Source organism: Rosa rugosa, chromosome 3 (assembly GCF_958449725.1).
Source record: "Rosa rugosa chromosome 3, drRosRugo1.1, whole genome shotgun sequence".
Classification (NCBI taxonomy): domain Eukaryota; kingdom Viridiplantae; phylum Streptophyta; class Magnoliopsida; order Rosales; family Rosaceae; genus Rosa; species Rosa rugosa.
In genome coordinates, this window is record NC_084822.1 from 45,070,250 (window position 1) to 45,095,319 (window position 25,070).

The following is a 25,070-nucleotide window of genomic DNA, read 5'->3' on the forward strand; positions in this document are numbered from 1 at the left end:
CGGATCGGATTAGCGGATCGGGTATCCGTTAATCCGACGGGTACGGATTTGGATCGAGGTATCAATGATCCGCCGGGTTAACGGAGCGGGTTTGGATCGAATTTTTTTTTTAGTAAACGGATTTGGATTTAGGTCGATCCGATCCGAACCCGATCCATTTACAGGCCTAGTTAATAATAATACTAATTACTAATCAGAGATTCCCCATTTTCAGTTTCATAATGCAGCACTCCCCTCCCACTTTCCAGTCCATTTGTAATGGGGAAATAGACAACAAAATGAGTTGCAAACCGAAACATTTTGCATTCTGTGCACATGATTTCGAGATCATTTGGCTTTCTTGATTTTTTATCTTTGATCTATTCGGATCAGGTTGTAATTGAGGTTTTGTTCTGTTATCTACATGTTCTCCAGCTAAAGAAAACAAACAATTTGCACAGAAGACATGAAGGACAAAGTTTAGAACTTGCTTCTGCAATATAGTCAAGAACTCGACAGCAATGTTGGTTCCCATGTCCCGACAGACAGGTTTTGCAGATTGCAATGTAGCAGATTCTGCTGTTGAAACAACTTTCAGAATAAACGCAGGCAAAACCTTTTGATTAAGTGAAGCAAGATTTGAATTTTACATCAGAAGAGTACAAACGCGGAATGTTTGTCAGAGCTGTTTCAGTTAAGTGTTGCGAACAAAAACCAGTAATGTCTTCACAATACATAGTAACAGAAGGATATAAATGCAGCAATGCCACTCAAGATACAAAGTCTATCTAACCTGCTTTCGCTTCTCATCTTCTCCTCTTTGAGCTCGTTCTGCACTTTCGAGTACAAATTGCACGACTCAAGAACTTCACTGTAGTTTTTGCTACGGCGGCAGCTCAGCGCTTCCTTGAGAATTAGCAAACTGTTTCTTCCATTGACATGAGAACCTTCCATGTCTTCTAACTGCATGCTCAATTCTGTTAACTTGAGGGTTGTCTCAGCACCTTCTCCTTCAGTACAAATCACTCGGAACTTCATGCTGAGGATGCATTCCACTACTTGACAAGGAAGGATGTCTCTAGCAGGAAGAATGGATCCGAAGCGAATCACAAAGTCCTTGTCTGTTGGCCAATGCCTTTGACCACCAATAGGGCACCAGCTAGCAAGATTAGCAGCTTGCTTCATTTTTCTATTTACGACTATCCAACTAAGCCGGAGGCCATCACGGAGCCCCCGCCATAACTTCCCATCTTTCCTTTCTGTCTCCATAGATGTGATTGGTGGCAGGCCGTTAGCAACAGAAAGGAAAGCTTCCCCGTCATCATCATCTCTAGCTGCATAAGTAAGAAGATCAATTCGAAATGGGCAGTTGTAAAACCAACCATTGAAGCCGTTTGCATTTGGAATCCCCCAAAGAACTTTTGAGCAAATTAGTTTATCCTTGTACCGGATGTCCACAATTGAAACAAAATCTGATGGTGATATACTTTCGAACTCATCCATGTCACCGTAATATTCAGCTTCGGTCCATTCTTCCGGGTACTCAAGGTAGTCATTCCATTGGTAGTCAGTAACTTCCTTGTTTACAATAAGGGGAAAACAATCAGCATAGAACTTTCTGAACCCACCAATGGACGATATTAAACTCTTGACATCTTCCCTATTAGTCGAAGGCCACATAGAAGAGCATACATCTTCCCATAACCTCTCTTCTTTTGAGATGGAACAGAATGCTGCACATGTACATGCTGCAGTAGCTAAAGTTGGTCCATCGAGACGTCTCAATATATCATAGAAAAGGTCTGTGTTCAAAGATGCCATGTTCTCAACTGGTGCAACTGACATTGTAGTCGATCTCTGTTATCTGAAATACAAAGCCATATGATAAATCCAACTATAGCACTCCAACTATTCACAAATAATTTCATGATATGAAATCACACAATTTCAAAACAAGTTACACAAACAAGTGCCTTCAAATCATACGACCATTTTCTTATTCATTCTAGAATAGTATTTTAACGTCAACTACTTGATAATGTGCTTTAGTAGAGAGCTTTGCCCCCAACTTGAAATATGTAGAGTAACTATAGTTGATCCACTACCAGCATGGGAACTAACTATTACAAAGTTTATATGCGTAACCAAGTTTCACGTAATTTTTTTTTTTTTTTGGACAAATGTTTGACAGTAATTTGAAGTGATTGGACAAAGAACCAAAAATAGAAGAAGACTATGAAGGAGAAAACAGTAGTTACTCCCAAATATTCATTAGTCAAATCAAAGCTCCAAGCTTGAAAATCCTTTTAAGATAACCAAGTATTGCATTCCTTTCAAAGATTCTTAGAAACCAATAAAACCTAATCCTAAGCTCCTAACCATTTATCTTCACAAAACCGAACAAGGACATTAAAAAAATAAATAAATAAAGGGGAGTCAGTAACAAGGACTTGAAAGAAAAAAAGTCAGTGAACTGCCATTATCACATTATTACTTACACCAAAAGATCACTTAACTCATTATCCAAACCGATGATGGAAACAGTACAAGAAAGAGGAAAGGTGTTCATAATGATAACTTAGTCTGGCAGGACAATGCAGTAAATGCACCCACAATTTCATAATTCAACTCAAAGCTTCAAGCTTGAAAATCATTTTAAGCAGAAACATTATAACCAACATTTAAATTCCTCCCAAAGATAATACAGTCCCTATAAAACATAATCCTAAACAGTGATCGTTCACAAAAAAGAACAAAGTTTAAAAAGAGTAGAAAGAAAAAAGGACAAGAAAGTTGATGACAATTATCACATTATTGTGGAGTGTTTAAATGACAATCATTTTAAGCAGGAACATTATAACCAACACTTACATAATACAGTCCCCATGAAACATAATCCTAAACATTGATCTTTCACAAAACTGAACACAAAGATTTAAAAACAGTACAAAGAAAAAAGAAGGAAAAGAAAGTGAAATGACAATTATCGCATTTTGTGGAGGTATGTTTAAAAGAGAACTATACAGAAGAGTAAGAACAAAGACCACTTAGATCCACATTAAAAGTTTGAAACCAATAAAGGAAATAGTACAAGAAAGAGGTTATAACATTATTGTTATCCCCAAAGACCACTTAAATCATCAATGGAATAATTAAGGAAACAGTACAAGGGAGACCACTATATGCAAAAGACTGTTTTGGGTTTTATATAGAACTATTAGAAATCAGTCAAATTACTATATAAGCTGCCGAGTTGCAAGTGGTTCCTTGAAAATTGAACAAAGAAGACTTGCAGATTGAGGGATCTTGAACTTGCTTCTGTTTAATGTAAGCGTAAAGACATGAAACATTTCAAATCAACAATTGGGGAATGAACAATTAAATATACTTCTTGCATTGATTGAAAAGAGTCTGATGCTTATATGCATATCCCGACTACCCAACTTGAGTGTGTGTATAGTTAGAAAAGATGGCAATTACTACCAAACAGGATGAGTAAAAAACCTAAACCAGAGATAATCACTCTCTAAATATGTGAGTTAGCAATCACCAATTCAACTAACTCAATCAGTTACTACGGTTTTGGAAAGAAGGCATAGTGAGAGGAGCTCTTTCTTCTTCTATTCTTTTTACATATCCACAATCCAGAATAAAAGTAGATACCAAGGTCATATCTGACTTATATTGTTCTACATAATGCAGGCTTCATATGAATTCAAAGGCATTGATACCTCTGAAACCAAAATATACAAAACCAAGTTTTCATTCTATGAGCAGTAAGAGATAATGACTTAGTAAGAGGAGAAGATAAATCTGACAGAACAGTACTCCAACATGAATGACTATACATCACATATTGGATTCTCTCCTTGGCAAATGAGACACGTAATTGATTGAAAAATTCAATTCAAAAATGATAAAGACAGAAATCAATACACGCAATAAAGACCAAACATTTAAGAGGCGGACAGGGTAGGAACCAAAAAAGGCAACTCAAAGAGTACCAAAATTCTGCAGAAGAAAATGAAACATATCATGGGCAATTCCCTTTCTTTTGTGACTTCAAAAGAAAAAGGTTCCAATCTAAATGCTTCCATAGGGATGCCTTGATCAATGAATGAAACACAATCCACCCAAATCAAAACTAACCCACCAAAACAAAAAATCTTCATCACACAAACAAGAAATGAAACTCTTGCACAATCAGAACCAAGAAACTGGAAAAAACAGGAACTGGGTTTGGTTTTACCAACCTCATAGATTAGTCATGAACAACTCCCACGAACAAGAACAATGATGCTGCAACCAAAACACAAGAGGCCGGCAACCTTTTGACTTTTTGTAGTTTCCAATGAAGAGGAAGAAAGGAGGAACCTTAAAGAAAAGGTATGCAAATCCGATGAAGGGTGTTTGATCAAAGAGGTGAGAGAGTCGTGAGTCACTTTCCACAAGTTTTTTGGAAGGTTATGGACTGGTGCACAGTACCTTTCTTTGTCTTCGTTACCAAATTATTTACAAGGAAGAGGGAAACAAGTACAAGTTATGAGATTTTTGTAGCTTTGGCTCTCTCTCTCTCGAAAGTCGAAACTCTCTGCAAATGCGACCAGTCTATTTTGTTTTAACCACACAAGTTTGGCCACATCATTGGTAGAATTTATTGGACCAACCCATGCCATATGTCCTCATTTATACCCACCTCTATCTATCCACTTGTAACTAGTGTTTGTTTGTTTTTTTTTTTTTTTAGTGAGAATTCTTGTAACTAGTGTTTCCATTAGGGATTCTTAAAAATGTTTAATTCATGTTCTTACCAAAAAAAAATGATCTTCTTTTCATTTTTTTCTCCTATTTTAAGGGGAGGAGGGAGCATTAACATGAATTAGGTCAATGAAAGAGAATTTTCAGCCATACTTTCCCGCCACGTGGTACGTTTGTCCTACGTAAGAATCTCTCTACTTACTTCCCGTGTGTTTGGTATGATTCCACAATTTATAAGCAACAATATAGTACTTGGACCAGTCAATCAATCAATCAATCATCTCCCACTATGGGCCATTCTGTACAAGTACAATGGTGGTTTGGCTTCTTCAATATCATTCATGTTCATATGCTACCCTCTATACAAGAAGCCATGACCAACCACTCCCAAGCTCCACCTCAATTCAACTCTGATAGGTCCCAAGTCTATCGCCCGGTTGGTCACCGGTTATAGGCGACCGGTGAGAACTACAAGATGTGATGGTTTTATAAATTCATCACAAACCTAAATGATGGGGGGGGACTTTCTAAACTAATATTTCCGAGAAGATGACACCTCGCCAGCACCAGAAATATATGGACGTCTCTCTTTAAGCTCCATGTCGTAATATTACATAAGATAAAAATCTGGACTCTATTTGATAACGACATGATGCCAATGCTCCATACCTTCAGGCTTCAGCTTTATACAAAACATTAACTAGGCATTTCTAGTGTAGTATCTAGAAAATAGTGGCTTTGCATTCGGTAGGTACAAGCACGTTCACGATATTGATTTCAATTTTGATAAAAATTTGATAATCTAGATTCATTCATTAATAAAAATTGATAAATAATACATAATTTTGAACACACTTTTAATATCGCTCAAATACTGATAAATTTAAATGTTAAGAAATTATAGTGATCGATTGGAATGGTAGGGTTTTCTTAGTACTTCTTGTTTAATTATAGACTTATAGTAGACTAAAATTTGCTCACACCCTATGACCGCGTTTGTTTCCTTCATATAAGGACATAATAGGATAAGATATATCCAATCTGATTGATCAGTGTGTGTGTGTTTGGAGCCTTGAATACCTTGTTGCTAGAAAATATTTATCTTGTCAGACTTTGATAACAAATCCTGTTAGAGAGGTAAGATATAAGTTATCCATTCACCCACCACTCAATTAACCACGATAAAATATTAGAGAATGAAAACCACGTACTTGCCCCCCGCCCCTCCCTCAAACCATGGCGCTCTCTCCCAGTACCACAACTAATTGGCAAACCTCCATCTTCGTCTTCAACCTTCCGAACCACCTACTTCTCTAATCGTCGCTGCCGCACCGCAACATAATCCGATCACCGGATTCAATGTTTGTCGCCGCCGCCTATGGGTTTCTCAAGACTAAGCTGATAGGCCTCTTTCATTGATGGTGAATTCGATATTGATCTGGAATTGTTTGTTTCCATCTATGTCAGTGTTGAGCTTCTTGCTTTTCTTTAATTTTTAGATATCCAATTTTCAGTCCAACTTGTATATTGTTGCTCCAAACACTGAGTAAGATTGAGATTTTACAATCCAATCTATTTCCAATTCAATCCAAGTCAGTCATGGATACTAATCTATTCTAGTCAGGTCTGCCAAACGAGCCTATGGGTGTGGAGAAGTGGGTGGTTAACATTCTAGACGTTGGTAGCTAGTTTTTGAAAATAATAATTGTTTTTATTAATTATATATTTATATTTGGATGAAAAGTCACTAACAATTAGAAAAATATAGGCTTAATAGCCAATTTGCTAACTTAGGTTTCACCTTGGTGTCAATTTGCTACCCTAGATTTTATTTCAGCCAATTTACTACCCTAAGTATTATTTCTGCCAATTTGTTACTTTATGTTTTCAAAATTAGCCAATTTTGCCACATGTTCGTCATATTAATTTGTTCACTTCTTCATCCAAACATTGATTAATTTTGAAAATCTAAAGCACCAAATGGCTAATTTTGAAAATTTAGAGAAGTAATTTAGTTAATTTTAAAAGCCTAGAGTAGCAAATTTGAAGGAAGGGTAGAGAATGAGCTAAAATAGTAGCAAATTTGCTAATTTTAAAAACCTAGAGTAGAAAAATGACTGAAATAAAACCTAAAGTAGTAAATCGAGACTTGGGTAGCAATTTGGCAATTAATCTAAAATAATATAAAGTTATTTAATATTCTAAAGGTATAAAAGTTTTTAAAAAATCAGTTATGGTGAGCAAGCCTAAGAATTTCTTAAATATAATATAGATAAATTATAAATATAAAAGGGATGAAACATATTGGGCAGGTCATTGTTCCTAAACCCAATTGTCATGGGCTTATGTAATGTCATAAGAGCCCAACATACACAAGCAAGCCCAGAGGCACAAGCCTGGAAAATTATCAATGGGATTTCCTGGGAATGATTTAGATTTCTTCTAGAAAATAGAACCTGTGGGCTGTGGGCTGTGGCAGGAGTTCAACTAAATAATTCTCATCCATGGAAGCATAGTTCGATGCCAAAGGTTTCAATAAGGCACAGAAATCCATAATAGATAGGGTTTAATACAGCACAGAGTTCAAATTAAGAGCAAACTGGTGAATAATAACATAACATAAACTAAAAATTGAAATCCCACAAGCTCAAAAATCCCCAATTGAACTACCTCAAGCATCCTTGGGGGTCTCGTCAGTCTTGGTGGCGGTATCCTCCCCCTCGACGACGTCGTCGTCGGGATCGCGGGCCGGGTCAGACTTGTTCATGGCGGATCGGGCCTTGTCAAGGATGGGCTTGAAGGCGAGCTCTATGGCCAACCATCCGACCGCCAGGGCTCCGAGCACAATCGCCGCTTGCTTCGTAGCTGAAGATTTCGCCATCTCCGTCTTCTTCCCTTTGCTTCACCACCACTCGCGTTCTTCCTTTGAAAGCAAGTAAAACTTTTGACCAGGTTTCAAATTTCTGTACGAGTCTCAGTCGACGACGACTGGGTGAGTGGGAGGAGAGTTATATATAGGGTTCTTTTCGGATTTTGGGCCTGTGGCCCATTTTGGATTTGTTTGAGAATCGCACAGTTTGGAAATGCCTACACTGTATATCGCTGTATTTATCCATTTTAAAATAAGTAAATAATGCATTTTAGCTTTTTCCCCAAGAAAATAAGAGAAATAAACCCCTAACTAAAGAAAAAAACTCCTAACCACAAGGTGCAGGGGGCAAATTCCACGAGCTTCCAAGCCCCGTACCCCCAGGCCCCAGGTAACGAGTACTCGGGTTCGATTTTAGCTGAAAGCATCTGTCCATACCTGAAGTGGATTATTAGTCTTCTTACTTGTCAGCTTTCGAGAAATCACTTTAAACAAACATTTCTAATACAAACCAACAGAACAGAAGACAAACTAAACTGGTCTCAGCTCGAGGTGCATTTCCCATTTTCATGTAAGCCCTTAGTCCCATAAGAAAGAGAAAGGGTAATATGAACCACGACAGTAAAAGAAGGTAGAAGCTGAGAAATGTAAAAGAGAAGCTAATACTACTTAAAGCTGCTTATGCCTATGGCGATCGCATGATGCGCATTGACATGGTGATGCTCCTTCATGCTGCACATGGTCATGGCCATATGTACATGACTTCTGAAAATCAGGAAAACCACCAACTGGCTCAGAGAAGTAAAGGAAAGCTAATTTTGGACAACCCAAAAGGAAAGTAGATATGAGAAGTCAAGAGCATATTGATTACCAAGTTCATAATGAAAGCTAATTTTGGACAACCCAAAAGGAAAGTAGATATGAGAAAGTCAAAAGCATATTGATTACCAAGTTCATAATACCATTTTAAGAATTTCACTGGGAATAGACAATCGAATAACAGTGCAATGCTTCATTCATGTCTCCAAGATCATAGATAAGTACTTCCTACAAAGGTGTTTACATAACCAGGAAAAAGTGCCGCTCATTTCATGTCTCCAAGATCACAAACAAGTTCGTCCTACAGAGGTGTTTACAAACCAGGCAGGCCAAGTTCTTGCCACAAAAATTAACCAATGTGGCGTATTTAACGACCACCACGGCCACGACCGCGTCCACGTCCACGGCCCCTTCCCCTTCCCACAGGCCTCCCTGAAATTTTTAAAGGTAAAAGCAATTAGAAGATTCATGACAGTGATTCACAATATCAAAGATCGTAAATTAACAATGTGCTCAAAAGAGAAGGTGTCCAAGCCAAATACAAGCTTGTAGTACCTGCAGTTGGCTTCTTGGGCTTGACCCTAGGCGTCTCTTCGACCAGCAGAGTCTCAAGATTCAAGCTGTCAGGAAGGATGTAGTATCGAATATTGTTACCCCTCACACTGAGATGATCCAGAGTCACTGGATTCTTCCCCCTGAGTGTAAGTTTCACCGTCTTCAAATGTGTATTCATACTGATATCTACACCTGTAACAAGCAGTAAATTACAAGTCAGAACAGCTACTTTTCCCCCTTGTTAAACTTTAACAAGTTTAAGTTCAATTCTTAAAAAAAAAACTGAAACAAGAACTTACTTTGAACAGTAGCAACAGAAATTAACTGTTTTAAAGTTATAGTTGAATTAGATTACGGATGTACACAGACTCATCTCATACATATTTTAGATTAGTGATCAAATCATTTCCCCATAGCACTTTGCAATACCATTTACCAATTCAAGTCAAACTTCTGTTCCTTGAGGAACACATTCCTTTTTTGGACAATAAGAGAAGATGCTTGAAAACAAACTTAAAAGCATCTTCCGGCCATTACAAAGTAAGGACTCCAGAGTTCTGCTGAACTTGGTAACTTATGCTTAGCTAAGGAATTATCAAGTAATGCATGGAAGTAATCACTGTGTTCGTGTTCTGAAATGGCATCCATGGTTTGGAGGCAGACCAAAACTATACAAATCTTCAAACCCCAATGTAAGGATATTCACTAGTTATGACTCTTTTGACTCCGACCTCCATTTTGATGAGTGGAAGCCATTTCAAAGCATGCAACTTCAGAATCATTGTGCTCATGCACTTTATGTTCTGATATGGCATCCTTGGCTTGAGGCCCGGGAAAACCAACACCCCAAACCTTGAAAGTTAAGTATATCCACAAACTCTGGCTATTGGGCTTCAAAAAACAAAAATGGAAATAATTCGAAACTCATAACTTCAAACTTCTGAAATGCCATCCACGGTTTGGAGCCAGAGCAAAACTAGTCAAGGACATTTGCAAGATCTGATTTTGACTCCACAACTTCAAACAACAACAACAACAACAAGCAGAAGTATTTTAAAGCATATTTTCAAATACGATACATGCCTACAAACTATCTGATGTGGAAACTTTTAAACACTGTGTTACACAACTGATGCAAGTGTAATGATGCTCTTAAATCAGTCTGACCTCATACAGATGTAAATGTGCCCAAAACAAGTTCAGTATTCTAAATACATGGACATATCCAGGCAGGAGCAAACCCAAAGTCTAAGATAATATTTTTCCGATATTATATGCAAGAAGCAAACTCAGACTTACGAGCAACAAAAGTGTTGCAAATTGCCAACAAACTTACACTCAACAAGACATTAATAACTCATAAAACCAGTCAATTGCATCTTAGTGTACTCTAATTTGAGTGGTAACAGTCTCCTGGTAATCCTTCTACATGCTCAAACTACAAGAATTGGTTGACCCCCAGAGGCGTGCAAACCTAATTCTCTAACTCCATATGAAACAAGGCTCCGCTGTGATTCAATAGTGGGAATATCTGATTTCACTAAAAGCAAACAATGACGAGGGAGATTTCACACAAAGAGAAACCAGCATCTTATCTATTCCATGATTCGAAGATTGAATTAAACAAATAAGGGCGGTCTAAGCTACCAAAACCTAGCAAGTAGCAACCAATTCCATTATAAGCTAATTAAAAGAGAAGAGTAACAGCGCGGCGCAAAACCTAGGGTTTTATTAAACCCTAAACGGTACAAACTTGATAAAGCAGAGAAAACGGTAAGAAAGGAGCAGAGGGAAACCTGTGATGGTGCCATTCACAACGGTGCCGTTCTTGAGCTCGATCGACACGGTTTCGTTGTTCAACTTCATCAAGAACCTGCACATCGTCAAAATTAAGGCGTATCAGTACAAACCAATACATCGATTACAGTAAAGAACTGAGAAATTTTACAGAGAGAAAGAGAGAGGAGGAGGAGGACTGACCTGACGAGCTTCATTGTGGCGATGAGAAATTGGAGAGCTAGGGCTCCAAGTTTTTCCAAAAACAAAGCGGGAGAGTTGGGGGGGATCTGTCTGTGCCGCACTAGCTGATTTTAACCTTAGGGCTCGGGTTGTAGCAAAGACTGAGCAAACGACATCAAATAAGTAGACGCCCTTCTTATATATAGTGGGACTACTTTACGACACCCCAAAAGCTGTCGGTCTATCAATTGGACCTTTCTGAAGATGTGTGTATACTGGATTGGGCCACTCCGCCGCAATGACGAGCTTTGGCCCAACATGACCCGTCAAAACTCAAAAGATGTTAGCATAGAACGATTGATTGCCAAGTACGGCACGGCTCCTACTAAAACGCAATGTCATAGAGGAACATACAGAATCCAGTATTCCAATGCATATGACCACCGCGTGCTAGAGGACGACCAGAGGCGCCTCGCAGGGCGACTCGCCGGTGAATCATACCACAGTCAGGAAAAAGACCTTGACGGTAGTTCATGTGCGAGAAAGAGAGCGAGTGCATTCCATCTGACATATTCAATAGTGTATATCGTATTTGGGTTATTCATCGAAATTCACCGATTGGAAGTGAGAATAGCTTAAAAAAATGATAGGAAAATAATTTGATATAAAGAAAAAATGGCAAATTACCAATAACTACAATCTCAGCCCATATAGCATGCCTGTTTTTTTTTTTTTTTCTAATTCCCTTGCGGTACTGTAGCTGAACCCAAATTACCAAAATAACCTCTATAGACTTAATGTACTGGGCTTCAGTATCATTCTGAGGAATTGCATATTTAATGTACTGAGCTTTAGTATCATTCTGATATACACGATTTGCAGTTCTTTCCAGTTTCTAGAGGCAATTCTAAATGATTAACCGATTGAATTGTTTGTATACACATAAAAGAGCCAAAGTTATGTGACCTTGCACCATTTTTTGTTTGTTTGAAACTTAGTAATAAAATCGATCCATTAACATTAACCAATAAAGAAGAGACTACAAAAAACCTGCATCTCTGTCGATTTACTTTCATCAAAATCCTATCAACTCACAAACACAAATCCATATCCGCAAAAGATCAACATTTTGCTATTAATCTCACTTAACAAAACAAAACGATTCAAAATGATCAAATGTAAATCTTAATCCTAATCCAATCCAACACATGGTCTTTGATTGCCTTCAATTATCACCTACTTTCGAATACCAGCTCTTGTCAAGGTGAAGAAATCTCTCCACCATGGTTCTTCTCATGTTCTTCAATCGGTACATCATTTTTGTCTATTGTAGCAGCTTTCCTCTTTGCCATTTGTGATTAATATGTGTATATGATAAATGCAAATATATGAGTATTGACCCTCAATAGTGTACTAACCCTCAATAGTTTACTGACCCTCAATAGGGTACTAACCCTCAATTTGATTAAAAAACCAATGTAGCTTATAAGAATACAAAGGACCTAATCAAAAGATCCTCACAGTTGCAGCAGATCAATGACCAGAATTTCAATCAAAAAAAAAAAAAAAGACTAACAGCAGTAATAAGATCAAACATCCATAGAGCCTATAGGTAGACATAATTTCAATGACCCTTCCATAAAGTAAAGCTAACAAATCTGTCCAAAATCGCAAGCTCAACTGAACCGATAATAGATTTGAGTTTAATACCTCATGCAATCAAGCGAATGTACTCATGAAGCTAAAGCTATTTATCCTCATATATAAACATCAAATGAGGTTGCAATACACATAAGGTTACTGACCCTCAATAGCATACTAACCCTCAATACACATGGTTCTCTAACTTCAGTTATACCATTCACAATCTCAAACCTCTTAAATCAACCATCACATACAGAAAGGCACATATGTCATCATTGCATATTATAAACTTAAAGATGTCACTCAAAGAATGATCTTGACATGTTAATGAAGTAATCATTATGGAACATAAACTCGATACAATTCGGCACCATTATGTATCCAAACATTTTAAGACATGTCTAAGTAACATCATACTGACTTATAACAACATTCTCCAACAGAGCATGTCAATTATGAAGATCACAAAAAAAAAAAAAAATGAATCAGCCTCTCTATTCTACAAAGCTCCAGCAAACCAATTCGAAACACTCAATTACGAAAACCAGAACCAATAGTTATTCTCCTAACACAAGTTTGAGGATAATAAACATAGTGTTAGTGAAATCATGAAGCTAAGGCTACTAACCCTCAGAAACTAAAGCTCATACAATTTCTTTTGTACTATTGAGTCACAAAACTCATCATTTTCCATCAGAACAAGCAAATCTCAGAAAGCTACTGACCCTCAGAAACTAAAGTTAATGATCTTTAGAAGGTCCATAAAATCATAGATTACACATACTGCAGCATTTTAGTGCTATTGACTCTCAATAATCATAGATTGCACATATTGCAAGCATTTTAATGGTAATGAGTCTCAATAAGCTCATACAATTCATCATCAGTCACATAACATCAAGTTTCCCTACCTAGCAACTCATCTTAATTGATACTGACCTCGCTCTTCGGTGGATTTGCAGGCTGAGAACAAACCCTAGCTTCGCTGCGTTCCTTGCCGGAAGATTTGCAGGCCAAGACCAAAAAATAGGTTCTCCGTCTAGCTTCGCCGCCTAGCTTCACCATCTCGCTTCGCCACCTTGCTTCTTCGTTCTCTTTGATGCCTCGCTTCTTTGCCTAGCTTCACCGCGTCGCTTCTCCGCCTCGCTTTTCCGATCTCAATACGAATCTAGATATCGATCTAGATCTCTTCTCCCCCTCTCTCATTTACTATTCAAAATTCCAGTTTGAATGAGAATTTCAAATTCATCGTCTTGATTGATTTCAATTTCGATCTCGATCTCAATCTATATTTGTTATCTCTCTCTATCTTTATCTGTCTCTTTATTGATTATCTTCCTCTATTAATATATTTAGGGACATTTTCGTCAGGAAATAGGCCGCACGGGGTTTGGGCCTTGCGCATGGGTCAAAAACAGTACCACCGTAAGGGAAATATAAAAAACAGGCCTGTTAATGGTAAATACTGGACTAAAAGTGTAGTTAGTGGTAATTTGCTAAAGAAAAAAAGTTAATGAAATTCATACTTTCTAATTTTTAATACACGATCATTTTTATTTTTTTTAGTTAAAATTCTTACAAAAAAAATAAAATTTACATTATTAAAAAAGTAAATATAGAGTGTAGATCGTAAAATGAAGAATGTAAATCAAAGCGCAGGATCTTGCGGAAAAACAAAATGGACGAACAGGAATTATCACTCTGGCGTAAAGAAAGTAAAAAAAAAGAAATAAAAAAAGAAAAAGAGGCCAGAATGGCGGTTCTGAGATGTTTATAAACGAAGAAGTATCTCTGAAACAGTTAAGTTCGTAAACTCTCTCGTCTCTCCCAAGGTCCAGACCTAAAACCCTAACTTCTCCTTCTCCATGACTCTTATCGATTCTCCAAATTGAAGCCATCTCCAAGTCGATGGTACATCATTCAATCCATCACTTCTTTGCTTCTCTTTGAAATCTCAATCCCCTCTGCATAACAGAATTGGGGATTTTGTAAGTTCTACTGTTTCAATTTGTTAATTGTTGCCTTTGTTTGGGTCTACTGCTTTATTAGGATAGAGAAGAGAGACGGATGGGGTTCAAAAGAAAATTCCAGTATGAGGATCCAGCGATTCACAATAGGAACCAACAGCCTTATGATCGATACGCGCTTCCAGAAGGTAGTGCTAATTGGTTTGGTCATGAACTGGGGATTCGTATTCGGTTTTCGAGCTGATGATTGTTTCGTATGGGTTTTTAGGTTGGGCTGGTTGTCCTGCTTTCGGAGATGAAATTAGTGGTATAATTCCTTCAAAAGTACCTCTGGGTGAGTCTTTTAGTGACCACATTCGAGGTGAAACATACACTCCAAAGCAAGTCATTCATCAACAAAGACTTCTAGGAAGAGAAGTAATTCCTTTCGATTCAAAATTGACCCTACTTTAGTACTTTAGGTGTGTTAACTGACTGATTTTTCGTTTGACTTTCATTTTTCAGCTTGGTTTAGTGATTGATCTAACAAACACGACTCGATACTATCCCTTATCCGATTGGGGAAGGGAAGGTATTCGTCATGTTAAGGTAAGTTTATGTGTGTAATCGGTACTCTGTTGCTAGTTACTGAAATTTATCTGTTTATTCATGTCCATAAATTTGTATGCACCAGATAAAATGCCAAGGAAGGGATTCAGTACCTGATAGTGAATCTGTAAATAAATTTATCGATGAGGTAAGCTGCTTCTGTGTTAGTGTCGTGCCAGATTTCATGGTTACACACTATGAATGCTTTACAATTTTTTTTTTATTTTTCTACCTCTTAACTGCTTTATATCGAGATGCTTTTTTTTTCTTTTGGGTATTTAGTGATATAAAGAAGGCTTATCTCAGTGATTGACTAGTAACTTCTTTCTTAGGTATCAAAATTTTTCTCCCAGAGAACAAATCCAATGAAGTTTATTCTTGTCCACTGTACACATGGGCATAACCGCACAGGTTTCATGATTGTTCATTACCTTATACATACCAAATCAATTACTGTCACTGAGGTAAGTAATTAGTTCTGCAGTTATCATTTTAGTTACGATTAATCTGTCCCGCGATTTTAGATTATTCATTACACAACTGTCCATTCTGCAGGCAATAAGTCAATTTTCCAGGGCTCGTCATCCTGGGATATATAAACAGGACTATATTGATGCGCTATACTTGGCTTATCATGAAAGGAAGCCTGATTCAATTGTTTGCCCTCAAACTCCAGAGTGGAAGAGAAGTTCCGATCAGGACAATGTATGTGTTTGGGGATCATACTTGCATCATGTTTTTAAGTGTGCTCCTTTTCTTTCTTTTTTTTTGGAAGAGAACATTTTCTCTCGTTTATGTTACTCACTGGAATGGTTAAAATGCTGAGCTGGCAATACACCGATCAGTTTATACGCTAGATCATACGTATGTATAAAGACAGTGCTTACGGTATCAGTGTCTTAAATTGATGACCTATTTAGCTGCAATACATTATATAACAACATATTAACTTCAGGGAAATATATATGTGCAAAGATTGAGGTGCATTTACTTGGGTTTCCATGGTTTAACTGAAAGATCTGGAACCAGAATAGTATTTGTCTCAGTGTCATGTCTGTTTAATGTTTCATGATCCCTCTGAGTTCAGTTTTAAATAAATGCCAGATTTGAGGCATCAGAATGATTTGATTAAAGTCCCACTTCTAAGTTCAACGCCTAGGAAAGAAGTTATACATGTGGCTCTGCTTATAGTTACTGAATATGGATTTTTTTAATTATTATTTTTTATATCTAACTTTCTTTCCCTTTAGGAGAATCATGTGAGAAATGGAGCAATGACGATTGATGATGTTTTGGGAGATACAATACCTTTTGACCAGCAAAAGATGTTGCAGGAAGCCTGTTATCATGCACTCGACTTGGTTATAACGGTAGGCTCCCAAGTGTGATACCTGGAGTTTGGCTCTTAAGCCTTTTTACAGGATGCTGTTGTCAATATATAAATTTATTTCTGGCCCTCTTCAGGGTAGAGGGAAGTTGCCGTTTCCAGGGTCGCATCCTGTTTCTCTCAACAGGTTTGGTCTAACATCTTTCCTTCCAGTGATTTTGACTTAATTGTAAATATCTTTTTATTAAGTATTGTGTTAAGATGATGCTAAAATTTATATGACATACTGGATCTTTAGAGAGAACCAACAATTACTAAGGCAGCGCTATTACTACGCCACATGGAAAGCTGATGGAACTCGCTATATGATGCTAATTACTTGGGATGGGTGTTACTTAATTGATAGAAGGTTTCATTTCCGAAGGGTCCAGATGCGTTTTCCTTGCAGATTTTCAAATAAGGTCAGTGTCCACTTCCACATTTGCCATATGGAATGTGCTTCGCTCGATGTGAGGTGTTTCTGTAAATGACTCTCACCTCTTTGTATAATTATTCTTTCAAAGGTTATACCTGAGAAGACTCATCATTTTACATTACTTGATGGAGAGATGATAATTGACACGGACCCAAATACCCAAAAGCAAGAGAGAAGATACCTCATTTATGATGTCATGTCAATTAACCAAGCCTCAGTCGTGAAGGTTAGTGAGGAATTGGAATCTGTTTTGCTGGCCCCCCCTTTTACTTTTGATTTGGATTGTTTATTCCCAACCTCATGATTGCAGGGAGGTATCTACATTTTTATTTATGTATTAATTTAGATTTATCTGTTTTGATGGCAAGCAATATTTGTATTCTTTTGTTTTCTGGCTGTTTGGGAAGGAGTGTTGTCTGCTTATGTACCCTTTGTATTCATAAGCATGGGCATACTTAGATGCCATTGTATGTTCACTGGCAGTTTTCTATCATAAAGCATCCTATTATTGGAATGTTACTTGACCTGTACGATTGAAGAGATTTTATGGCAGAATGAACTTAAAGTTTTTAGAAATTATCTTGTCCTCGGCAGTTCATTGCCATTTTTTGAGACTATCTCCAAGCATTTGATTTGAGGTTAAAGGGTAGAGAAACACTATAGGGAGCAACTTTTACGCTTCAATTGTCAGTCATATATTCATGTCCCCCATGTTGTGTCAAGCATGATGTCTTCTGCTTAGGTTTATGCTTTTGACTGCCAACTTTTGATATGACAAGTAATCTCCGCTTTTATCAATTAACTAATAAGGTGATAACTAAAAATCTTCCAGCTGCCATTCCATGAACGGTGGAAGATGCTGGAAAAAGAAGTGATCGAGCCTCGAAATATGGAACGTGATACTCTTTCCAGGAGTGCAGAGCCGTATTACAGATATGACTTGGAACCGTTCAGTGTACGTATGCTAACAACCAAGGATTACTTAAACCTCTTTTGAACCCACATAGCAAGTAATCTGAAGTTGCATATTCTGTCAAGATTGGTAGTTTACTTTGTTATAGATGTTCACCAGGTGAGGAGGAAGGGTTTTTGGATACTATCTACTGTTACCAAGCTTTTGAGGAAATTCATTCCTGGACTTTCACATGCATCTGACGGTCTGATATTCCAGGTGATTTTTGAACTCTTCAGAGAGCAGGTTCATAATGTGGATGATAGAATAATTGAAACCAATATTTTGGTCAAACTTGTAGCATCTAAAGGTTACTGAGTTCCATATTCAACAATTCACTAGTGATATCATTAGATACTATACACTACTATGCTATTGTTGATGATTCGTCTTTTTCAGGGCTGGGATGATCCTTATGTACCCAGAACGCATGAAGGTCTTTTGAAGTGGAAATTTCCTGAAATGAATTCAGTTGATTTCCTGTTTGAGGTTGTATTCCGACTCTGTACTTAAGATCTCGTTTATTTTATGAAGTTATTCTGAGGGAAGAATTAAAAATATTTTGTGTTTGTGTTGACAGTTAGGAGTTGATGATCGTCCGCTACTTTTTCTGAATGAGCGTGGAAAGAAGAAGCTGATGTCAGGCTTTAGGGTTGTTTTTAAAGGTCGACTTAAAATGCCCTCTATTTGCTTGATACTCACCTTGACGAATGTTGAAGTGTAGCCAATCAACCTTTTTATTTCATCCTTAATTGTCTGTTGCTGTGGTGCTGAAATTGCAAGATCTTGCATTTTATGGTGGAAGTAACATAAATTCTTGAGATGAGAAAAGATAATTCAATAGTTCTTCTTTTAGCCAAGACATAGAGTCAAATCAATTACATTGTTATATTGGTTTGAATTTTGGTCTTAATGAGTGTTTCAGTGTTTTAATACTGTAGTACGTACCTAATACAGATAGTGTTGATATTCAAAAGCTTGGCTTGGAATCTAACACCGTGGTATTGCAGATGAATTGGACCCAGCTTTTTGTTCGGGGAAAATCGTGGAGTGCGCCTGGGACGCAGAGGGACACGTGTGGGTCTGTTTGCGGCTAAGGCCAGACAAATCGACGCCAAATGAGTTCATGACATATACAAAGGTATCTACTATGTCCTGTCCTTTTGTAATCTTGCTGCATTTTTGAAACAATTGTCCAGACTGATGAAGAAGCTGTGGCCTCCCAAAATCAAATAGGTGATGAAAAGCATTAAGGATAATATAACGGAGGAAGTTGTGTTGAAGGAGATTGATGAGATTGTCCGCCTACCTATGTATGCTGATCGAATAAAGACTGATATTAAGGCACACGAGCATACTTCTTCCGCCCGGCGTAGGTGAATAGCCAAAAAATACATATCGTCACTAGACACAGGACAGCAAATTCATCACAGTACACAAATATGAGCTTAAGTTCATCACCCATGTATTTTAGTTTTTTTTTTTTCTTTGGTCAAATTAGCCAAAAGAATTATTATTAATTTGTAATATCATCATAAGCAGAAGTTTTGTATCTTTAGTCGTTTTGTTCTGGATCCGTGTTGTACACTAGCAATGAGTTGATCATTTAATTAAATTGATTTCATTTTTATCAGCACCAGCTCGTTCTCAAGAAGTGAATGTATTGTTGATTGATATTCGAAATGAAGAGATCCATACAGGGATGTTTGTGGGCAGATCGGCTAACGATGAAAGCAATAAGTTCTATGTTGTGATCAAAGTGGACAAAATTTTCCACCGAAGAAAAACATTGACTCTATAGTCTATTCATTCTCATAGCAATAGGCCGGTATGCCACTTTCCAAGAAGGTGAAGGTTATACTGACCAATTGCCAGGGCCTCAATTCTTCGACAATTAGGAACTTTACGTTATTACAAGAGCTTCAACTCCTTTATGTTTTCTTGAGAGTAGCCATTGTGAGCTTACCGTTAGGGTGAAATCTTGAGAGTATCCATCAGGAATGATCACCGAGGTCACAGAAATCATCGCGGACACCAAAAGGCTCCAAAGAAACTCAGAAAGAACAAGAGGGTTCGCATATGATGAGTTTTGGTAAGGGTTTTGGAAATGTTGAGTTTTGAGGTATTGGATAAGTGACTAGTTTGTATGGTTTCCTGGAATCCAAGATGGAGAGTTTGAAAGTCACTAGCCTTTGGGCAATACTGGTACTTTTACACTAGCAGAAGAAGAGCCTTGTAAAATGTTCCTGAAGCTTTTTTATTGTAGAAAAACATATAATTTAATTGGACAAGGCATAGAGAGTTAGATCGACTACACTGTTTTAGATTTTTATTGTTTAGATCTTGATTTTTATTGATGACAAGTTCTACCAATTTAAATTCTGGCTACTACACTGCTTTAGATTGAATTGTGTTTACTGTTTACAAGCAATAATGAAGTACAACTTAAGTTAATTGTTTTGATCAAAATGCATCTATAAGCTTAGGTCAAGCGGCCGGCTAGCTATTTACTTTCCTTAATCAACTAGTTAATTGTATCAACTTTTCCTTGATTGAGTGGGATATCTTAATCTTAATTTTCCTGAGCTGTCTGGGAAACACTTGTATATATCGCCTTAATCACCTTCTATTTCACACCAATTTTCGTTTCAATAAGTTGCGACTTCCGAGTGTTGAAAAGCTACGTACCGTCACCATGGTGACGAAATCCCAGACCACCAAATCCGGAGAAAGGATCAAAGAGATCAGAAGTCTGAGATCTTTGGAAAAACCAATTCAGAAGAGAAAGTCCACTCTGAAGAAGAGCGCGAGCCAGCTCGAGATTCTCTGCGGTGCGCAGGTTTGCTGCATTTTGGTGGGGCCAACTGGGAATGTTGAGGTCTGGCCGGAAAACGCAGCCGACGCCGTATCCATTATCACCAAGTACAAACAATGCAAAAAGAAAACAAAGCTTTGTAGGGAGGTCAACCGATCCAAGACCGTGGAGCAGTTTGAAGAAAATAAGGGTTTGGCTATGGGTGATGATGACATTGATCAATCTCTGGAGAACTTTGAGGAAGACAAGGGGTTTGATATTGATCAATTTCTGAATAACACTATGGAGAACTTTGAAGATCAAAACAAGTGTATCGATATGGGTGATGATATTGATCAATTTCTCATGAATAACACAATGGAAAATGTTGAACCAAACAACGGTTTTGATACCGATCATGATTTTGATCAATTTCTGAATGATTTTTTTGGTGATACTAATGATCTTAAAGTGGGCTTTCCAGAGTGGTTCAACCAGCAATGCTCACATGCCAACACCAGGGTTTGAGGTTCATCAGATTGATAATGTATGTGGAGTGTGGCCGTGGGAGACATTATGGTCCACGCCACAATACTCAGGGTTCGACGGAGCATACTACTTGCCGAAATTTGAGAATGATGACACTAATATTAGTCTTTCTTTGTCAAGAGCAGCCAAAATTGATGGGTTCTAACAAAACTTTTCGAGATATTGGAAGCAATTAAAGAACTTTTTGTTATACGATAACTGTTGTACGGTTAGGAGAGTTAAATCAAGATCCTCTACTTATGTAGATGAGAGTTATGTTACTAGATTAGAAGGTAATGAGTTCGAATAAACTATATGAATGACTGTTCGTAATTATAGTTTTGCAGTTTCTAGTTCATTTTATTTTCTTAGAAAGCCATGTAAATTCAATTAGCTAGTGTAGAAATTATTACCCATGTAGCATCTCCAATAGCCTCTGCGCTACTTAGGGATTCATAAAAATGCTGCTCCGATCATGTTCAAAACTTTAGGAAGCCAAAAATAATTTTAAAAATAATAGTTATTAATTTTTTTTTTTTGAATCAAAGAAATTACTTATCATTAATCGATGGCTCAAGTGAGCTGTTTACAATCATTCTCAAGTACATCTAAGATGTCTTCTGGTGCATGACTAAACCAAACTACACCTTGATCAGCTTCAAAACCCAAGCTTGCTAGGCGATGAGCCACATTGTTGCATGTTCTAGGAGTGTAAACTAGCTTCACTCCTTGCAGTTTACATGACAAACACAGCAATGGGTAGTTGTCCACAAGATCTTCCCGCACATCATTAGTGCAGAGCAATTTTATGTGGAACTATTCTATAGATATGATGAAAAATTCAACCCTCTGATATAAATCTATGGAGAATACACTAGACTCATGGTTGATTATTGTAATTTCCTCCACTATCCCATACATATCTAAAACAGAAGAACCATGTTGATTTCAAGTTGCTACGGAAATAAGTAAGAGAGAATCAGTTTAGGGACAATAAATGACACCTAAATGCAATGAAAATAATACTTGGAAAACATATTTGTACGAGATGATGAGCAAATATGGTATTGTTGCCTACACTAACCAAGAGTCGACAATTCATTGAAAAAGTGCTAGCACCTCTGTAACTCATATATGGAGGATGAACTTCCCAAAAAAGAAAAAAAAGTTGCTGCAATTCCAATTCTTCAAAAACTGAAGGAGGTCCAACTACTGATTTTTGAAAGTATGAATATAATCCTAAAAAAAAAAGCTTTTATTGATTTCATTGGACGATGACCATTATAGGAAAATTAGAGAGGTGTAGATAGCAAATTGGTTATTTGTAAAAGTAAGTTGGAGGTCTATTAAGTGGAGAGGTCCAAATGCCAATTTTGGAGGTATGAATAGAAACTCCCTATTTGAAATTGTGGTTCCCGGTAAATATTTTGAATTTAAGCTTGAGTATAATTTGGGAATATATATTATAGATTGAGTATTTGTCATAATTTTTGGGATTAATGTAGAATTGTGGATGCATTAATTATTGTGGAGAAACTAGGAGAGAGAGGATGGACTATTGACCTCAACTTATGACACCAGAAGAAAGGGGATGGACTGGTAGTCATAACCGGAGATGAGGCACTAGAAGAGAGGGGTGTACTAGTGGTTATGCATGGTTGTTGTTGTGACACTAGGAGAGAGGGGATGAACTGGTGGCCGTGATGATTATTGATCTGACACGTGTTATGATTGTATGTTTGAGTATACTTTGAATTATCTGGATCAATAAATGCCATGACATGATGAGAATTATATTTATGAAAATATTGTTTGATATGCAAGTTAATATTTTACTTGATACAATTGACTGATGGAAGTGTGGGAATATTATTATAAATTATTGTGGAGATAGTTGTAATTTAGGGGGAGCAGGTAGGCTCAGGAAGATTGAGGATTGGACTTGTGCTATTAGAAGCGTTTATTTGTCTTGCAGATTTGGATAGTCTATTTTTAGGGAAAGTTAAGCCGAATTTTCAGTAGAACTTCTTCTAAAGTGGGTTTCGCATGGCCACTTCGGATTTCAGGGTCAAATTCGGAGTACTGGGTCATGTCACTGACACTATCATAGGGTGCCAACACCACCTAATTGGCACGATCAAAACCCCACGGCCCTCCTCGAAGAATCAGATTACGATCTGACGGATCCGATAACATAAATAAGAACGATCATCATGCTCTTGGACAGTATAACGACCATTGAGTCGGCAGGCACGCTGGAACATTATCAATGAGCGTTTGTTAAAAGCTTGAGCAGTCAGAAGCTTCCCCACCAAGTACGTATGTCACCTTCGCATCCCCTCTAAGCACACTGCCATTTCATCCATAGCTTCCATCTTCGACCTCTTTAGTCTTCACATAAAAAGGTAGCGTTCTGCGTATCAAAATTTATTCTCTCTCACGCTCGCTAGTGTTTTTAATGTTGATTTTTTGTGGACAAGTCACATTGTTTCTTCCTTCACAAAGAAATGAAGCTAAATTTTTTTCATTAAAAAAAAAAAAAACTATACAGAATTCAAAGAAATGAGACGCAACCCACATTACGAAATGATCAAATTTAATTAAAATCCAACTCGTCCATTGTTCTCATACAACAAACACAACTCGTCTACTGTTACTCACACAACAAACATAACTCGTCCCCAATTCCACGCTGGCAATCCGCACCTAAATCGTCCACTCCTCTCACATAATTCCACGCTGGCAATCCGCGTATTTAGAGCAAGTTCACCCGTTGGGGGTAAATGTCAAGATCACTGGGTCAAGACACTGTTCATTGGCACTGGACATGTGTTTCCACCTGTTTTGTTTCTTGACATGTCAGTTACTGTTCATTGAAAAAAAAATTAATTTTTTTTTTTATATTGTAAAATTGAAATATATTTGATGTAAATAGATGGTAATAATGGACATTTATGGATAATTGATGTAGAACGGATGACAACATTTGTCGAAGAGTAGCTTGATTTGGCATTCGGTTTGCTACAAGTTTGGCATTCGGTGTTAGAATTGTGATTGCTATAGCTTTTCGAAAAGGGAACGACGCTAGGAAGAGAACTCGTTGCTTTGCCATGACGTGTGGGCTTTTTCTGGCTTTCAGGATCGTTTTGGCCTCAAAACTATAGTTTATTATTTTTCTGATATTTTCGATGGACAAATTATGAGCCACCTACATTTACCAACAATTTTTATTGTAATGGGTGAAGCAACCACCGACATTTTTTTAAAAAAGATTGAAACAAACACCGACAACTTTGAACGAAGCAGATCATTTGCATACTATTCAATCTAATAGTTATTGTGAACGTAATCTTATCTAAGATTTTGGATAAGATTACATAGAAGTAGGTGTCGACACGTGTCCTTATTATTTGATCACGTTTGATGGGGAAAATGTCAATAAATAGAGAAAGATGCAGCTCTCCATTCACACAGAATCTGACATTGGCAAATCTCCTCCTTTTTCATATCTCCGGAAATAACACATTTCCTCTCCTTCCCTCATATCAATGAAGAAATTATGGGCTAAGATTCGACAGTCTCGAGATGAAGATTATCAAGAGATGTGTACGACTAATGCCATTGTGATCGCAGCAGTTGCTAAAGCTGAATCTGGTAATCAAACACGACAACAGGGTTCTCGACCAGGTCATGCATCAAACGAGGAGCGATTTAGAGAAGTAAGAGGCAAAAACATGATGGAAAATTACTTTGTTGAACGTTCAGTTTTCAATGATGAGGAATTCCGAACACGCTACAGGATGAGTCACAATGTTTTCAACTGCATCTCCGGTGACGTTTGCCGCTATGACCGGTA

At 37.4% G+C, this 25,070-nt stretch overlaps 4 protein-coding genes across 5 annotated transcripts; 1 reads left to right on the forward strand and 3 right to left on the reverse strand.

Annotated features, from left to right (window-relative positions):
* Positions 1-571: 571 nt before the first annotated feature.
* LOC133739818 (F-box protein At2g27310-like) lies at positions 572-4,631 on the reverse strand. The gene is made up of 2 exons (XM_062167625.1): positions 4,233-4,631; positions 572-1,843 (listed from the first exon to the last, which is right to left on the reverse strand). The coding sequence occupies exon 2, from the start codon at positions 1,822-1,824 to the stop codon at positions 706-708; it is 1,119 nt and encodes a 372-aa protein (XP_062023609.1). The 5' UTR covers positions 1,825-1,843; positions 4,233-4,631; the 3' UTR covers positions 572-705.
* A 2,588-nt stretch (positions 4,632-7,219) lies between these two features.
* LOC133739291 (outer envelope membrane protein 7) lies at positions 7,220-7,735 on the reverse strand. The gene has a single exon (XM_062167034.1). It carries the CDS (start codon positions 7,616-7,618, stop codon positions 7,409-7,411), a length of 210 nt encoding a protein of 69 aa, XP_062023018.1. The 5' UTR covers positions 7,619-7,735; the 3' UTR covers positions 7,220-7,408.
* Positions 7,736-8,527: 792 nt separating this feature from the next.
* On the reverse strand, positions 8,528-11,104 carry LOC133738614 (small nuclear ribonucleoprotein SmD1b). The gene is made up of 4 exons (XM_062166189.1): positions 10,961-11,104; positions 10,777-10,853; positions 8,981-9,172; positions 8,528-8,857 (listed from the first exon to the last, which is right to left on the reverse strand). Exons 1-4 carry the CDS (start codon positions 10,972-10,974, stop codon positions 8,793-8,795), a joined length of 348 nt encoding a protein of 115 aa, XP_062022173.1. The 5' UTR covers positions 10,975-11,104; the 3' UTR covers positions 8,528-8,792.
* A 3,232-nt stretch (positions 11,105-14,336) lies between these two features.
* On the forward strand, positions 14,337-19,525 carry LOC133739765 (uncharacterized). 2 transcript variants are annotated; one of them, XM_062167563.1, is made up of 17 exons: positions 14,337-14,494; positions 14,633-14,738; positions 14,819-14,967; positions 15,055-15,138; positions 15,224-15,286; positions 15,471-15,602; positions 15,694-15,843; positions 16,389-16,508; positions 16,603-16,652; positions 16,764-16,926; positions 17,029-17,166; positions 17,773-17,895; positions 18,013-18,111; positions 18,292-18,381; positions 18,473-18,557; positions 18,903-19,033; positions 19,129-19,525. In XM_062167563.1, the coding sequence occupies exons 1-17, from the start codon at positions 14,492-14,494 to the stop codon at positions 19,270-19,272; spliced, it is 1,830 nt and encodes a 609-aa protein (XP_062023547.1). In that variant the 5' UTR covers positions 14,337-14,491; the 3' UTR covers positions 19,273-19,525. The 2 variants fall into 2 exon arrangements, with proteins under 2 accessions (XP_062023547.1, XP_062023548.1); XM_062167564.1 differs by having other exon boundaries at positions 14,365-14,494; positions 14,638-14,738.
* Positions 19,526-25,070: the final 5,545 nt, after the last annotated feature.